Here is an 18,470-nt window from a genome sequence, read left to right as displayed (position 1 = left end):
ATGTGGGACCATGCTTGGACATAGTCTGGAAACTTCAGCTGGAGCAGAATGCAGCAGCTAGAGTTCTGGTGGCTAAAGGCATGTGACACTTTACCAAGTGTCCAAGTGATATGTTACCAAGTCAAGGTTCTTGTCATAATACAGAATCTCAATTTGATCACTAAAATCATCTGCTCATTACCTTAGAAGCTTGATTGGTTCCCCCCCCCCCTTATAATTTTTACTGCAAAGTAAATACATCAATACCAAAGAATAATATAAAGAAAGAAAAAATAGAGGAAAAAAATGCAAAGTAGACAGTAAAAGAATAAAGAAAAGTATAGTATTTTAATACAATAAACACTATTTTACAAAATAATAGTAATAATAGACTTCCATCACTCTCACAACACTTCCTTTCACATTTCATATTTTATCTGTATTTCAGTATTATTTTCATCTTAATATATAGATATGTATATATATATGTTTCCCCTTTTCCATTCACGAGGAAATTCTAGACACAGCCATTTTTTTACATTAGAACCTTGTCTTTCTAAATAATCATTCAAGCACTTCTGTTCCTTCTTGACTGTATTCATTGGCTTTAGTCTTATTATATCCATCAATTTGGCCAGTTCCAAATATTCACATAAACATTCCTCTTTGGTCTCTACTAAAAATCGAGCATTTAAATTAATAACCAGTTCCAAATAATCAATAATTCCCTTCAAAAACAGATAGGTAGCCGTGTTGGTCTGCCATAGTCAAAACAAAAAAAATTCCTATCTGAAGAAGTGTGCATGCACACGAAAGCTCATACCAAGAACTGACTTAGTTGGTCTTTAAGGTGCTACTGGAAGGAATTTTTTTTGTTTTCCCTTCAAAAACTCACTCATAAAGTCTTTTTGCTTCTAATTCAATAAATAACCAGTTGTTTCCCGATCGGACCTTGCAGAAAGTTTGAATTATGGGGTAATTCCAAAATATATGCAAAATTGTTCACAATCTGTAGAGTCTCCATGCAAGTCATCATGCAGGTTCCAGTGTAATTTAGTTTCCATCCTATTTTCTCACTTGGCTAAAACAAAAGATGACTTAGAGCTCTGACAGGAGGTTACACTATAAGGACTTCAAGTTCCCTTCCATTACCATCATTCTGTGTGGATCCATTACCATCATTCTATGTGGATTGTATTGGTGGCTGGTTGAGTGCTTGTAATGTGGAATTGTGTTGTTGTTTTTTAGTCATTTAGTCGTGTCCGATTCTTCATGACTCCATGGACCAGAGCATGCCAGGCACTTCTGTCTTCCACTGCCTCCTGCAGTTTGGTCAAACTCATGCTGGTAGCTTTGAGAACACTGTCCAACCATCCTCTGTCATCCCCTTCTCCTTGTGCCCTCCATCTTTCCCAACATCAGGGTCTTTTCTAGGGAGTCTTCTTTTCTCAAGAGGTGGCCAAAGTATTGGAGCCTCAGCTTCACGATCTGTCCTTCCAGTGAGCACTCAGGGCTGATTTCCTTAAGAATGGATAGGTTTGATCTTCCTGCAGTCCATGGGACTCTTAAGAGTCTCCTCCAGCAATATTAGCTTCAGTTAAAAAGGGATTTAGGTCCACCACTCTGCCTCTGACAGCCATGCAGCCCCAAGGCAGGGGTGAAGCTGGAACTAGCCAGAGGGTGGGATATCAGATCTCATCAAGACTGCCTAAATAACTTTGCTTCTCGTCATGTCTATGTGCATTAGTGCTACTGAGCTTTTGCTGAAAGGGATGGTTGCTCCCAGCAGGTACACATGAAGGTTCATTGACACTGCTATGGCTTACACATACACACACACATTGGGGTTGTACTCAGTGGTGATTCTGCACTGGTGGAAAGAGTGAAGGGCTATGGGTTTGCTAATAGGCTATCTTCCCGCCCCTGCCGGCCTCAAGCGAATCTAATGGCTTAAGTAAGCTCTTGTTCCAGCAGGAAAGTTGCTTCTGGGGTTAATAACGCGTGATGGTTTCACCCGAAGCTGCCCCTTGCTGGAGGACCGCTGGCAACATATGCTCCGCTGTCCAAAATCTTCAGAAAGCGCTTTCTCACGCTCTTTATTCCTGCTACCTAACGGGCTCTCAGCACCCTTTACTCTCCACTGCGCTGATGTTTCCAGTTTTCTCCCCCCGAGAAGGGCTGCCCAGTAATAAAAATTAAAAAGCACTCCACCTCGTCCTAACACACTGGAGACGTCCACGCAACTTATGCCCCCTGCATCCCTCTAGTAGAAACGCTTCTGGATGCGGCACAAAACGGGGCGTCCGCCTGTAGCCCCGCCCCCAACTCTCTCCCCCCCCCACCCCTATCCGGCACGCACACACAAAACAGAGGAGTCTGGCCAGGTTTTAAGGTGCAGCTGCTCCTGCTGTCCTTTTCGAGCGGGCGTGGCGGGAGGAGCAGCAGGAGGGGAGGAGGCTCTGATTGGCCAGAGCGGAGGCGGGAGGTAGGGAGTTTCCCACAATGCCCCGCTGCAGCCAGTGCGGCCGCCGATGGATGCTGCGGGAAGGTGCTGCCATTTGCAGCCGCCTGGACCATTGGCTCGCTGAGGGGAGCCCCGTTCCGGCAGAAGCAGAGGCAGGCAGGGAGGGAAGCAACCTTCTCACCCCAGTCCCCGGCAGCCCTTGACAGCGAAGCTACCCTCGCCGCCTCCTCCGCTTTCCTCGCGGGTCGCTGTCCATTCAGCACCGCGATGAACCCTCCTTCCACAACCGGCGAGGAGAAGGGGGCTGCGGGAGGCAGCAGCAACGCTTGCCGGGGAGCTGAAGGCGGCGGGGACCCTAGGAGTGCAGCCGCGGGAACAGAGGACCCGGAAGAGCCCGCACTAACCGCTCAGAAGGAAGAATCCTTGGAAGAGAAGCTGAAGAGTTTAACCTTCAGGAAACAGGTGTCCTACAGGTGGGTGAAGGAGGCAAAGCAGGAGTGTCATTCCGGGTGCGCTTTCTCCCACGTGAGAAGGAGCATACACGTGTGTCTGTGGCTGAGTCTCCTTGAGCCTCATAATGTACCCATCGTCAGAAGTTCCCTAGGACAGAGTGATAGGGGAAGTCTTGTCTAGCTCCAATCTTCCAAGTTTCCCTTGTAATCTCTCAGGGAGATAGATATCTTATGTGCAAGTGAATTTAGTGTATACTTGTCATTACTTAATGTAGACGAGGTCATTGTCCTTAGCTCACTTTTACCCTGTGCCCTGCTGTTCCTTTGATCTGGGTGGTAGGTTTCACACCCAGTTTGGAAATTCTCATTTACCTGGCTGTGAACATGGGACCAGCGAGGGGCTATTTACTTCAGATGTGCTAATTCAGAGTTTTAACGGCATGATTTTATGCAGAGGGAAGCTTCAGGATGATAGATTTCAACCTTGCAATAAGTCAGGACCTACTGCTGTAACGTTCTTGTAGGAGAAGATAAAAAGCTTTGAGGATTCTGATGGTTGTTTTGGAGGGATGTGGTTTCATGAGGTTTTACCCCTCCCTTTCCCCCCCTCCTCTGAAAGCTACATGGTATGTGGGCAGGCTTGCCTAGAGAGAGATAATCTTACGGTTGAAATCAGTGCACCAGGAATTCTGTGTCGCGCATAATGTGTGTTTCTGTGTCAGGTCAGTTTATGCACACACGGCAGCAAAACAGCTGCTGCCCCAAATGTTGCATTATTTTTTTCCAGAGCTGGGGGGGGGGGGAGGCAACTGATGTATTTGTACTGGCACTTAGAGTGGTACCGCAAAGGACTTCACATTCCTACATGTAGACCTAATCCTTGTTGACAGCATTATATGTTAGACATTGATAGCATCATGTTATGTATGTGATACCGTAGCAATTCCCTTTGGGATTATGTGTGTGAGAAAATATTATAAAATCTATAGCTGCGTCTGTATATATTAGGAGACAAGTGATATATAAGGTAGCTGTTAAAGAGTTAACGTTGTGCAGTAACGCCAATTTGTTATGCTCGAATGTATGTGTAGGTAGCACTGTAACAGCAGGATGTGGGAGTCACGCTGCCAGAATAATGTTGCAAGCAATGCCAGGGATTAGGGTGAGGGTAGCATCATAATTGTCTACTGGTTTTCCCCCTCCTCTAACCAATCTGGCTTGTGCTAAAAAAGAAATCCTGATCTTGTTTACAATCCCTCTCCAAACAGACAGCACTGCCTCAGAAAAGATGGTGAGGGTTTAAAAAGGTCTGTTTGCGATCAGGAACTTTAGGATTATCCAGAGTGGGTTCAGAAGTGCTGCCTGCCAGGGAAGTGGAGTTATTCTGGAAGTTTTTGATCCTCAGTTTAAAAAACAGAAACAATTAAAAGAAGACAACTGAATCTACCTGTTGCTTTATTGGTGTGGGGGTGGGGTGGGGGGTTAATGAAAATGTTTCCTTGGAAAAGCAACAGAGAACAATTTTGGGTAGCCTGTCTAAGGCTTCAGGAATCTTTTGAAGAAGAAATCCTCACATCGGTTATGAACCATTATGTAAGTGTTAGCATTTGCCCAGCTGTGTGGATGGTTACATTGTGTGCCTACTTCTTTTACTTTAATGCAGCTGTATTTTTCATTCCATTTTTAAAAAAATAATAAAATATTGTTACGATTCTGCCAAACATACTTCAGCAAATGGTAAATGGAAAAGACAAACATTGTATTGCTGGTGCCTATTAACATTCTGGAAGTTAACACAAAAATCCAAACTACAAAATAGACATACTTTAAGGAAAAGAAAAGAGAAAAAAAAGCCTATTGCACCCCAGATACATTCTGTTTCTCAGGGTTAACACAACCATCAGAGTGCGATAAAGAAAAAATATGTTTTATAACTTTAAGGGTTTCTAGATTTTAGCTTACATAATATGTATTGGTTCAAATTAAATTATCTCCAATAGTGCTACCATAAGAGTATTATGTGGAGATTTGTCATTCCAATATTTTATAAACTCATACCAAGATTCTAATACATTTCTTTGGGATTTTGCTACATCTTCCCATAATCTTTGAGCATCTATGATCTTATGTATAAGCACCCTCTGCCAAACAGCTATTTCCCATTTCTTGATTAACCCCAGCAACTATTATCCAAGTTGCCAGCAAAATATTTTCCATCACTTCCTTGTTTTCCTTCAGGACTAGTTCTTTTACCTTGCCCAAAATAAAAATCACACCATCTCATTTTAATTTGTAAGTCGTGGTTTGTTTAATCTGGCCCTCTGAAACCTGAAGTTAGAGACAAGCTAAATTAAAGTTTTTGGCAAATGTTTGGCTTTACTTTTATGATTTCCCCTGCAGTCTTCTCAAACAAATCTCTAGGTTCCAGCTTCAATATCTGAGCAATTTTGTCTAAGCGTTAGCTTTGGTTTATGCTATAGGGTTAACTCTGTGAAAAATAGGCATCTTGTGTAAATTATGACATGAGCCTCAGGCTCCAGTGCTGTATGACAGTAAATGCTTGTGTAAGGACACGGCCAGTTATTTTGAGAAAACGTCTCTTAGCAATTCCTAATTAAAAATAACCAAAATTAGTTCAAGAGTGAGATAAAGGCCCCTGAATAACTTGGGGCATCACACTCCATGAATGTTTCACTTGCAGCATCATAGTGATCCTACCAAATATGCCATAGAGATGAGTTGAGTGAATACAGATGGTTGGCTGGCATCTGTCTGTCTCTGGAGACAATGGAGGAGTGTGCCTTTGGGGGTGAAGTCAAGCTGTCAGAAGGTTGCAGCGCCTGCTGTGGCTGTTGTAGAGACTGATACAGGAGAGACATGTTTGGTTGCAGCTGGGGCAGATGAAGGTGCACCATGATGTTTCTTCTCTCTACACTCCTCCCAGCAGTCATTCCTCCTCTGGTCACTGCCATGGATGCATGACCTGTCTGTCTCCCGGCACCGCAGTTCTATGCAAGGGATTCCTACACGGCAGGGTTGATGTTGCCAGCCTTCATGTCATGTTTGCAGACTTCTTTTCAACGCGGAGCTGATCTGCCAACATATCTGGTGCCTGAAGCCAGCTCCCTGTAGAGAGCATCCTGGGGCATACAGACAAACATAAGCATAAAGCTTAAACACACCCAGGGATTCTCTGGGCATCTAAATATGCTGTGCTAATTTCAAAGGAGAAGAGGAATTCAGAAACCTTGGTGCCCCCATTTTGTAAATGAGTGCAAGTATGTGATAGTTTCAATGAAATAAATGGAACAATGCACATAAAATTAGGTGCCTGGTTTGGATGGATTGCTATTTTTCACTGGGGTAGCTCAAGGAATATGCAAGTTCTGTTCCATTTCACCTGGACCTTTCTGAACACAACTCTGTGTTCAGTTGCCAAAAGAATTTTGTGTTCTGGGTTAGATAAATCAGGTGTTGGAAACTGCAGGCCCAGGGACCAAAATGTGATCTTCTAACCCTCCTTATCTGGCCACCAGGACTCTCCCCAGACAGACACTTCCTCGCATCTCTACATTTCCTTCTAGCTTTGCTTCACACCCTTATTGAAGGTCTTTGACTGCCTGGAATGTGTTCCTGAACTCAGATAATATCTCTTGCTTCCCTGGATAGAGAGAGGGTGTAGAAACTAGCCTATTGCATAAAGGTAAATTTACTTTCATTGATCCACCTATCTTTACCTCTGGTCCCACCCAACACTTGTGTGTGGCCTCTGGAAGATTGCCCAGAAGGGAAAGTGGCCCCTGGGCTGAGGAAGGTTATCCACCCCTGAGATAATGGAGCCTTGCCTAGCCAATGTTGGCAGAATAACTGTTTTGATTATCTCGCCTCTCATGTAGGTAGATTTCCAAGTTTGTGTTAACTAGTCATTTTGGCCAGCTTCTGCACCTGCTGGAGGTACAAGGATGGGATTTCTAAGCTGCAAGCTTGTGTGTGGAGATGGTTTTTGAACAGCCTGCTTTCAAACGCTTGCAGAGAGAGATCTGTTGCTTTCTGAAAGGTAGCATCAGCAGACCACTTGACACACATGGACTGGCTCTTTTGACTTTGTAAACAAGAGATGACAGCCTAGCTGATGAGTGCAAAACCTGGAGTGATTCATTCCCCGCTGACCTTAGTCAGTGACGCAAAACAATACATTCAATGGCCACAACCATCCCTGAAACATTTCTGTTGCCGCTCGCTGTCTGCCTGCTTCCCTTTTCCAACAGTTTTGAAACATGGAAGTTAATGCCAGGCTTCCTAGTAGCGGCCTGCAGCAGTCAGAGATGGTGAGTTCTACAGGTGGGTTTGATAATGATCCAGGTAGAAATGCCTAATGCAGAACCACAGGCAATTAGTTGATTTCTGCATTTGCATCAGTGGGGCTGGAGAGTGTAGACTGCTGCACGCATTTTATTGAATTTTGCTTTTCTATCTTTAATAGATAAAAAATATTAATGAACACCTACCACCCTCTGATGCTATGAAATGTATTGGTGTGTGTGTGTTCCTGGAACTTTCTTCATTTCAGAGGTGGCTATGCTCTTCTGCACTCCTGGGGAGTAAAAACCCCATTTGCCTTTTGCTCAGCTTGTGCGTAAGTGAAGCTCTGCTACGTCAGGCTAATGGATCATGAAGACCAGTAGCACCATCAGGGTAGGGTTCTGGGACAGGTGTTCAGACTCCCAATCTGTAGAAAAAGCAGACGAGCTCGAAACAAAGCCAATTTATCACATTTTGAAGCATGGGAAAGAATATACATCGTCACAAAAGCATTGTCCAACTGGACTGCTGAAATAGTCTGGCATCCTGTTTTCAGGAATGAGTGACAAGCCACACCCTCTGTAGCTACAACCTTCCTCTCCAGGTCGCAACCCTCACTGGACCTGCCTTGCAGCCTCCTTGAGTGCTTTGCTTGTCCATAATGTATCCTTGAGCTCTGATTATGTGTCTTGCTTGCCTGGATGGAGGAAAGGGAGGCGTGTGTTGAGTGTTTGTAGAAATGACCATTGTATACAGAGGCAAAATTTCCATTCACCACTCTTCCCACTTTAGCCTCAAGGTTTCCCACCCCTGGAGTAAGCTAGTAAGCAGGACAAGAAGGTAATAATGGACTGTCACAGGAGTGTACCAGTCAGTAATCATACAGTTCAAAGATGGAGTTAACTCCAAAAACACGACCTCCGCAGACTTGGTTGAGTGTCAGGCCTAATGAGCACAGCAGCTCATTCCAGGTGGTTTTCCTCCATGAAAGTCTGTTGCTGAGACTGAAAGTCCCCTCCTCCTCCTCAAACAATCAGAGACTGCATCTGCATGCAGTCAACCTCTCCTCTGCCCTTTTCATGCCTCTTCTGGGTCTGAGAGACAATGGGGAGAGAAGAGCTTGTCACAGCAGCAGAGGGAGACGCTCATGGCTTTGCACTAGCCTGACTCATCTCTGCCTCTTGGCTTCCCTCATCCCATTCTTCTGCTTCAGCTTCTGTCTCTAATTTTGGACTTTCTTCTGCCACAGACTCTCTCAGCTCAGTGAAACCTGTTATCTCTTCAGTTTCTGACACCTCCTCTTCCCAATTTTCTCCCTCTTCCCACTCACTGACACCCCACCACCACTCCCTGGGCTCTGAGCCTTCTTTCCTTGGTGATTCCCCAGCTGGTTCCTCCCACCATTCCTCTGTCTAACCAGTCTATGACATGGACCTACCCCTCTGCCCTATAATCTATAATCCTCAAGGTTTTTCTAACGGCAAGGATGTCCAACCTCTTAACTCAGAAGGAGTATGATATGCTTTATCCTGAAGTTATTTAGGGACTTTGCTCCTCCTTGGTGAGTTGTGTCCTTGGTCACATAGGGTAGAAAGGGGAAACTCACAAGACAGGAGGCAAGAGGCTACTATTTGAACTCTGGATAGGATGGAATGAAGTTGAGAAACAGTGGGTTAGTTCAGAAATAATAGGGAGCCATGCCTTCTCACAATGTGAACAAGCCACAGCAAGCCTGAGATGCATGACCTCTCCATTTCCCTCCCTTTCTCTCTCATGCCCATAAGAAGAAGAAAAAGAAACTGTTTCTCCTGAATTTAAATAAACCAATTCTTGACAATTGAATGCAGGAAAAGGGGGGTTGTTTAAACTATCAGTTGTGAGAAAAGGGCATAATTATAGTGGATCAGATGCTAGCTTGTTCTCACCAACCATAGTTTCAACAAACCACAGTTCCTTGGGTTTGCACATCACAAGGAACTGTGATTAGTTTAAAATTGGAAGCAGATCATTCTGGCCTGCTTCTCTACTGCATGGGAGAGAATGGAGAGAGGAGAGGAAGAGTGTGAGCCTCTGGCTCACCATAGTCCGTTCACCTCATGGGAAACCATGGTATCCTGTCTGCTGACTTGCTGAATAGTACACAATTAAATCATGGCTGAAGAAGATAACATCTGGATTCATATTTCTGTGATAGAAAATCTAGCTTTCCGAAGCCTGTGGCTCTCCAGATGTTGTTGGACTACAATCCCTATTATCCCTGACCATGCTGGCTAGGGTTGATGGGAATTTAGTTGAAAACAACGGGAGGGCAATAGGCTGGAGAAGGCTGCTACAGCCACTGGATTCACCGACTGGCTTTCTGGTACAACAACCTTGCACCTGGTATTCAGAGGTAGTCTGCAGCTTAATCTGGAAATCCTGTTAACCATAGTAACTATATGGAAGTTTCAGATTCAGTATTCTCTCCTCTCTGCCTCTCTCTTCATGGGCCCATATGTTCTGTTCATGCATCAGAGCTCTTATGCCAATGAGATCATCTGGATGGAGGCAAACTCACACTTGCAGAGAGAATGAAAGATGTTTGAAATATGTGTTAGTGCAGGGTATATATATATATAGAGAGAGAGAGGGCAGAATAGCAGAAGTTGTTTGTCTTTCCTTGTGTGTGGGCATGCAGTGAATTCCATATCTTTAAGCACAGAAGGCATTTACAATAACCTTTAAATAACAACTTCCTGAGGTATGTCATTAATTCTGTTTGACTTGCCAGCATGCAAAAGAAAGCTGAATGTTTTTCTGCACCTCTTGATTTGCACATCTTAGTGCCTTTTGAAACAAGTTTATCCCATGAGGAATTCCCCCTTTCCGGCATTTATAGCAAAGAGTCTCAGTAAATACCTAGATCTGAATGCTTTCTCCCCACCTCCTGTGCCAAAACACCACTTCTGAACTGCAATGCCTCCCACAAATCCAATTTTTCCCTTTTCTTATCCTCCTTATTTTTCTTCTTCTTCACAATTACTTCCTTAAAAAGGGTGCTGCTGTGATGGATTTACAAATGTAAATAACTGCACAATGAGGCAGGAAGCTCAATTGGGATTAGCCACAAAGGTTTGGTTTACGCAAGAGCACCGCAGCAGTTCCTTGAGGCACCTTGACAAGTTTCAAACGGTTGGCTCGGGGGCGCCCTGTGCGTGTGTGTTCGGTGTTGACAGCTAGTGCACACCATTCATCTGCATTTATGGCTTCCATTATTGAGAAAAGCCTTCTCTGCAAAATAACCCAGACTCCTGCAATGGAGCTTAATAACTTCGGCAGTGAGTGGAAAGTGGGCAGAGGTAGCGGAGAAGGAAAGCAAGAGAGCCTTGTCATTAAGAAGTGCGAAGGAGGCTTGCACACTCCTTCCTCATTTGTCAGGGCTTAGTATGAGCCCGAGCTCAGCAGGCTCCAGCCCCCAAACCCGTTTGGTGGTTCAGTGCTTGGAGAGAGAGGGAGGGAGGGAGAGGGAGAGATGTGCATATATAGCACACATAGCACAACCTTGTGCTGGGCTGTGCAGGGACAGGTAACATTCCTAGCAGCTCCTGTTGCCTCCCAAGACTGGGGCCGGTCCTACCATTAGGCAGAGTGAGCAACCACATCAGGGAGCAGATGCTGGAGGGCCGCTGCCAGCTGTTCCTCCCGAGTTGTCTACAATCACCGGAGCACAGTCGAGAGCCTCTCCTGCTCAATACAAACCCATGAATACAGATGAATGTGTTAGCTGTCAGCACTGAACACACAGAAACACGCAAACACACACTACCTCTTGAAACTTGTCCAGGTGGCTTGAGTAACCGCTGTTGTGCTCTGATGTAAGGCAGCCTTTGTGGCTTAATCCAAATAGAACTTCCTGCCTTCTACATAGTGATTTGCATTTGTAACCACATCACAGCTTCACCCCTTTTAAGGTATTAATTGCAAAAATAATAAAGAGGAAAGAAATAAAAGGGATTTGTGGGAGGCATTCCAGCTCAGCAGTGGTGCTCGGGCAGAGGAGGTGGGGGAAAGCATTCAGAGCTAATTAGCTACCCATCTATATCACTCTGAGTGCAAGAAAGGGGGAAATTCCTTTCTTGCATTTATCCTAAAGGGCAGGCAGGCAGGCAGGCAGGCTCATATACCCTTAAGGGATCCCGGGTCCAAGCCATTTAGGGCTTTAAAGATGATAACCAACAATTGCCCTTCTCCATCCCGCAATGCAAAGGAAGCCAGTGCAGCTGGTAGCAAAGAAGGAAGTCACACCAGAACTGAGTCAGATCTAGCTCAGTACTGCCTACAGCAGCAGATCTCATACCCTCCAACATTTCTCTGATAAAAATAGGGATGTTTCATTACTTAATAATAATTTTACTACACACATTTTACTGGGTTGGCCCAGCCACTCTGGGCAGCTTCCAACATATATAAAAACATAATAAAACATTAACCATTTTTATTTTAAAAAACCTTCCCTATACAGAATTGACTTCAGATTGCTCAGGGGTCGGATAACTCCATACCCTCCAACATTTCTTCCATGAAAATAGGGAGATCCTAAGGAAAAGTGGGACATTCCAGGATCAAATCAGAAACCGGGATGGCTTTTCTAAATCAGGGACATCCCTGGAAAATAGGGACACTTGGAGTGTCTGAGATCTTCATGGTTAAGAAAGCTACAGAGTGGTTGCCTGAAACAAGATAGGTCCCCTAGGGGTCAACATATAGCTTAACAGCCAGTGGTGTGCAGTTAGAAGCCCAACTAGATATGATGTTAAATGTGTATTTGGATGTAACTTGCAATGATTTTTTTTTTTTAATAATGCACGTAGCATAAGCTAGGGAAACCCACCCCCTGATAATTACAGGGATCGAAGCAGGTGGGATTTAACCATTTCCTTTCCTGCTACACTTCTGAAGGAAATACTTTCTCTAGAAGTGTGATTTGTACCTGGGAGGAAACCCTCAATGCCACCACCAACGGGAGATTTCACCTCTAAGCAAAATATTAATTTCAGCAGAAGGGGCTTCAATCAAGACAGCAGTTAGGGGAGGAAATAGTTAAATCCCACCCACCACACCTGCTGGGATCCTTATGACTGTAAACACACCCACCCACCAGCTGATGCAACTTGGGTTTACAAAACCAAACCTGCATATTAAATGCAATGAAACATTTAATTCCATATCTAGATTGGTCCACAAAGGCAGTGACCATTCTCTGACTGCAGGAGGGAAGTGGTGGTCCATATTCTTATCTGCAACTGGGATAACTAGAATTAAGCTTAAATTAGGAGCAAAAGATCTTGGGTAGAGTAAGCAGTAGTTCTTCATGGTTGGTTTTTTGGTTTTTGCATGTACTGCTCTGCATGGTTCTGTCTTTTTGGTTGAATAGGAGGCAGAGAGAAGAAACCATTTTCTTTCCATGAGGTCCAGAATATTCTCCACCCTCCCATTTTTCAAAATGTGGCACTGATCCTGCAACATGTCATGTCTACCCTCAGGAGCTCCTTGCACTCGCAAGGCTCCTACTGCAGGCTTTCTGTGGAGCCTTGCAAGCGTGTGGAGTTCTATTCCATTTCCCCTCCCCATTCTCTCTTTTGTAAAACTGTATTTAAAATATACAGATATTGTCAAAAGAAAACACCAAATCATGACACATCCATCTCGTTTGTAAATACAGTATTCGTAATGACTGTTTTTAAAACGTACAGATGTAATCAAAAGAAAATATAAATTCCTGACACATCAGTCGCTTTCATGAATATTCACCTCTGCTCCATTTCATCTGCAACTATGGGGAATCCTTGTTTGGGGGCTGCCTTGCTGATTGTGGCCTGACATGTTTTCAAATCCTTCATTTATTTATATATCACATTTGTATTCTCCCTTTCTTCCAAGGAGTTGAAGGTGGTATACATGGTTTTCTTCCTCCCCATTTTATTGTCTCAACAACCTTGTGAGGTTGGTTAGGTGGAGAGGTGGTGACTAGCCCAAGGTCACCCAGCGAGTTTCATGGCTGAGCAGGGATTTGAACCCTGATCTCCCAGGTCCTAGTCCAGCACTCTAGCCGCTATGCCACACTGGTTTACTTAGTTACTATACGCTTCCAGGTTCATTGCAAAGAACTATTTGCAACTATTTGTGTAGCAGCTTTTCTAATGTACCTGATTGGTCCCTGGAGGCATATATTCCAGCCCTGCTAAACAGTATAGTTTGGATGCAAACAAGCTTGCTGTTTGAGCCAATGTAGCATGTCGTATAATCAGAGTAATTAATTCCCCAATGGGTCTGCACTGGTGCAAGTATAAAGAGGCAGATCATCTCGATGCTCAGTGAAAGACAATCAAAGCATTTGATTTAGAAAGTGCATTGTAGCCACTTTCCATTGAAGCAAAAGGTGTGTTGTGCCTGGTAGATTGAAATCAATTAAGTGTATTGTGTTGCCTGTAGTCGCACACTGTATTGAGTCTATGCTAAGTGGATGTTTGCAAAGCAGCTAAAAGGGTTTTGCATTTAATGATGTGTTTACATCTCTCTGCTCCTTTCCTTGCAGTGTCATAATTACAGTCGAGGTACATCCTGGATGTGTTTGTATTCAGCCTCTGTGAATTAAATGGACCCGGTACCCTTAAATACAGCCCATCCTTTACTCTTGACTCCCCCATCCTTCTCTGGAAAGAAGGGAAGCTCAGTTGCAGGCCTGTACTAAGAACCCTGCCAGAGAGCTGTATAAAACCCCGTAAAATAAGCCTGCTAAGTTACCAACACCTATGGGACATTTAAATCCACTAGTCAATGGCTGCCTGACCTCCATGCCAATAATAACCATAGCAGCAACAGTCATATTCAGTCCTCAAATGATTCTTTTCCAGGAGCAGCTGAAATCTGCAGCTTTTAAGGGGCATGCAAACTGAGCACATTTGCATCCTGCTTTTTATTTTATGCAATTGATTCAGAAAGTCTTACGATTTGCATCATTTATTCTGGTTTGGCAAAACCTTTTCACGTTCCATAATGGGGTGGTATTATAGCAACAGGGATACAGAATCTTGTGCTACCAGACCAACAGGGAAATTCAGCAGCAATCACGACTCCCTGTCATAAAGAGCCGTCACTATAGACATTATCAAAGTTGACTATTCATAAATCTGACTCCTGGCTGGAGGGGAAAAACCCTTTCAGACAAAATTCAGGACAGTCAGAGGCTCTTGAAATGATTTTAAAACTCAATGTGGCTTTTAGAACAGTTATCTAAAGGCAGATGGAATTAGTTTAGATGAGTTAACATGAGGAATCAGATAGTCCTGGGGCCCCATCCTTTTTCTTGTACATTCATGTGTTCATGATGTTGGTAGGTATATGCCATCCTGCTTTCAATACCGTTTTGCTTGCAAAAGTTTCCAGGTGGGCATACTGTTTTGTTTCCAATCAGTGTGCAGCCCATAACTTCCCAATGAAATCTTGTAACCTTTATATATCGCAAATGTTCGTGTGTGTGTGTGTTGTTTTTAACTGGGGTTGTTTGCTTAAAAGCATTTATGAACCACTTAATAACAAAATATCTGTTGTGCCATCATGCAAGTGCCCCTCCAGATGGCAATAAAAGGATAATGTTGGGAAGGCATCATGGAACAGCTAAGAAAGTGGAATGTGTGACTGGTCCAGTATAAATCAACTATTATTACACCAATGACACGTTGCAGAATTCTGTGGTGAAAAAACCTCCGTGCATTTAGATGGGCTCTTGTTAAAAAACAAATCTTCCCATCTCACACTACAGTCACAGTTCATCCCTGTGGTTATAACTAAAATCTTGGGATACTCAGTACATGGAGGAGGGAAGTCTACCGGCCTGATATTGACCTCCATGATCTGCTTACCCAATTCACTGAATATTGCACCAAGCAGAACTGTATTATATGATCTTAAGAGCTTATACCTATCAGAATGTTTTGGGCCAGATGAAGTTTCTCGACTGTCTTCAAGGGAAGGTGCATGCATTGCAGCAGTAGAATCAGAAAGTCACTGAGGCATGAATGACATCAGGCAGATCTTTTGTCTTCTGGAAGGAAAATCACCTGAAGCTGCTGAGAGAAGCATTTCAGGCCACAGCTGTTACCTGGGCTGTCAGGAGTAAAAGTAGACCCAAAGAGCTTTGAAACTACAAGCCTGATCCTTAAGTGGTGATGAGAGGGCATGTCCAGGTTGCCACTCAGTAGAATTGAGCATAAGCACTCCCCCCCGCCCCACCTCTTGCAAATGCAACAGGGCTGGTTTCCTACATATTGAAGTAAATAAAGTAAATAGCTTCCAAAGCAGGTGTCCTGGTGCCTCCCAGATGCTTTTGGCTACAGCTCTCATCAGCCCCAGCCAGTGTGCTTGTGCTCCCATTAGCACCAGCATTAGACATCAGTGTTAGCTGGGACTGATGATAATAGTAATTCAAAACAGTTTGGGGGCACCAGGTTGGTAAATGCTGATCTAAAGGGTGGGGTTTCCTTAAGGCTACTAAGGCCTCCCCAATGAGACCACAAAGTTCATGTTATTTGGACCAAGGATTAGTGTACAGTGGTACCTCGGCTTACATACGCTTCAGGTTACAGATTCCACTAACCCAGAAATAGTACCTTGGGTTAAGAACTTTGCTTCAGGATGAGAACAGAAATCGTGCTCCAGCGGCAGGGCAGCAGCAGGAGGCCCCATTAGCTAAAGTGGTGCTTCAGGTTAAGAACAGTTTCAGGTTAAGAACAGGCTTCCGGAACGAATTAACTACTTACCCTGAGGTACCACTGTATTATTAACTCACACTCTATCTATCACCGATTGTGGTCAGCTACTCCCATTGCTAGTATTGGAATGAGACTCAACTGCCAATCACATTAGCTCTACGACATGAAATGGGGGTGACAGTGACATGTCTCACATTGTTTATTTGCCTCAGGCAGCAAAATGTCTCCAGCCATTCCTGGTTCTGTGAAAATGTCTCCTGCTTAACTGTAGGGGTAAAGGGCCTGGCAAGGGGTTCTTTTAAGACCCTTGAGATCTCAGCCATCTAACAAATTATATTAGGCACAGCTCCTCTCAATCAGTTTGTAAAAGAAACTCATTTTGGTTTAGCAATTCAGGTTTGGCAAGGTCAATTATTGCAATGAGCTCCCACGCCTTTTTCATGTTGCTGTGTTGTTCTGGTCTTAAAAGCTTAACTACCGTAATAGCTCTTAATAGCCTTCACCAACTGTATGATAAAAGTAAACAAAGGCTGGGGGGTGTCATGCTTAGCTCTGACCTGGTAACAGACACATAAGAACAGCCTGCTGGATCAAGCCAATAGCCCATCTAGTCCAGCACCCTGTTCTCACAGAGGCTAACCAGATGCCTGCAGGAAACCAGAGGACAAAGGAGACATTCCAGTGGTTGAAGACCTTGGAGCAGCAGGGCAGGGTCTCCTGAAACAGCTGCTGAGCATCCTCATGCCTTGAGAGTTCCTATGATGAGAGACCTGCTGAAAAAACCTGGGAGCAGCCAGAGGAAGTGGAGTCACTCACCAAGACCTTGAGAAGTCCAGACCAAAAAGCAACTACATAGCATGTGTCTATGGACCCAGAGTTCTTGTATGGCTCCTGAGAAAGTGATCTCTTCTGAATGAACAATCCCTGAAATGTTTTCACTACCAGCAGCTGTGATTAGGAGGCCCATATATAAGGTTTGCCTCTTGAACCTACCAGTTTGTGGAAACTACAAAGGTGTCTAGCTTCTTGTTCCCAAGCTTAGTCCTACCCACTCCTTAGTGAGTTGCACCTTGCTTGGGCAGCCTGTGGCCTTGACTATTGCTTCACTTTGCCCCTGGGTCATGCAGTGAACCTGAACTGATTCCCTGTGCTTCAGCCTTGCTCTGTTTCTTTGGACTGCACTGGACCTTTGACCCTGCTCTTCTGGGTGAGTGTTTGTGTAAGAGACATGCCTCTGGGGACTGGGCTATGGGCTCTTGAGGGTTTTCAAAAGGGGAGGCAAGATAATTCTTAATATTTGGCATACTCCATTGAAAGCGGGAGTGTTGGTAGATTGGATGGGGGACCCGCTTGTGCTTTGAGTTACTGTAGGCTTTGTGTAATCTGATACACTGCCATATTGGGAGAGAACAGGATACTTGGCTTTTAAGGCGCCCCCTAATCAAATAGGCAATGCTGACAGGAAAGACAGTAGTATGGTTTGGCACAAAGCCCAGTCAGGGCCTCTGGACAGTGTTGAGCCTTGATTGATGTTGACTGTTTGGAAGGTACAGCTGGGAATCTATTGCGTCGATTTGCCATTATGCACTGCTTCCAATTTGCTAATTGACTGGCATCTTCTATGCAGCCCAGTCATGACTCAGTGATGGTCAGACTAAGGCTTTCCCAGATATTAAAAACACAAAGCAAGTTGAGGAAGGGAGACTTTCCATTTCCCCCAATGCTCCCGCTCAGCCATCTTTGCTTGCTTGTTGTGTCAACTCGGAAGGCTGCTAGAACTGCTCTTGTGTGGGTTTGGACCAAGGAGGTTTTGTTTTATTGTGTTTGAGCAGGAGGAACACAAGAAATTTAATTACATTATTTGCCGGATTCATGGTTCCCCAAGGTTCTGGCACTTTCTGAGGTGTTTCGGAATTCATAGCAAGTCTTGTAAGGAAAACGAGGGTAGAGAAGATCAGGTCTAGATCCAGGATGATGTAGGCCTTAGAGGGTGAATCTTCTGTGGCTCCTCATATAACTGCCCTCCTGATGCTGGAATGACACCTGCAATGAAATATGCCAAGGATAAAATATTCATTATCACAAGAACTGTCTCCATTGAGTCATTTACAAGCTGCCAGCAGCTGCCATGGGACAGGTCAGCTTTGACTGGTGGGCAGCTATTCTTCAGAATGACCACTTCCAACTAAGGTTTTTGCTGCACTGATTAGAAATGCCCTGTGGTAATTCTCAGTAAATTAGCTAAGGCTGAGGTGAATCTCAAATAACTACCACTTTGTGGGATATTTTTTGGCCTTGGGGTGTAGAACAAGTGGGGGTAGGCCAGTCTTTCCCAACCTGATTGCCCTCCAGAAGTTTTGGACTACAGTTCCCATCAGCCCTAGTCAGCAGAGTCAATAGCTGTGGATGATGGCAGTTATAGTATGAAACATTTGGATAGTGTCAGGTTGAGGAGCTGGGCTAAAGTATAAACTGACTGATATATAATACATATGATATAGGAAAGGTATTTTTTTCATCACA

The 18,470-nt window shown here is 44.3% G+C and overlaps 2 protein-coding genes across 8 annotated transcripts in view; both read left to right on the top strand.

Moving 5' to 3' along the window:
* The window catches only part of CREB3L2 (cAMP responsive element binding protein 3 like 2), a 215,501-nt gene that overhangs the window by 84,029 nt on the left and 113,002 nt on the right, over positions 1-18,470 (top strand). The gene's annotated exons all lie outside the window — the stretch shown is intronic.
* The window catches only part of DGKI (diacylglycerol kinase iota), a 240,220-nt gene continuing 224,090 nt past the window's right edge, over positions 2,341-18,470 (top strand). For all 7 annotated transcript variants that reach the window (XM_083700075.1, XM_083700078.1, XM_083700077.1 and 4 more), the window contains exon 1: positions 2,341-2,916. In XM_083700075.1, coding sequence (XP_083556201.1) covers positions 2,711-2,916 — 206 coding nt within the window. In that variant the 5' untranslated portion in view covers positions 2,341-2,710. The remainder of the gene's footprint in view (positions 2,917-18,470) is intronic.

Source organism: Podarcis gaigeae, assembly GCF_964106915.1.
Source record: "Podarcis gaigeae genome assembly, chromosome: 10".
Taxonomy (NCBI): Eukaryota; Metazoa; Chordata; class Lepidosauria; order Squamata; family Lacertidae; genus Podarcis; species Podarcis gaigeae.
Note: the sequence above shows the minus strand (reverse complement) of the source record. Positions and strands in the feature narration are given on the sequence as shown.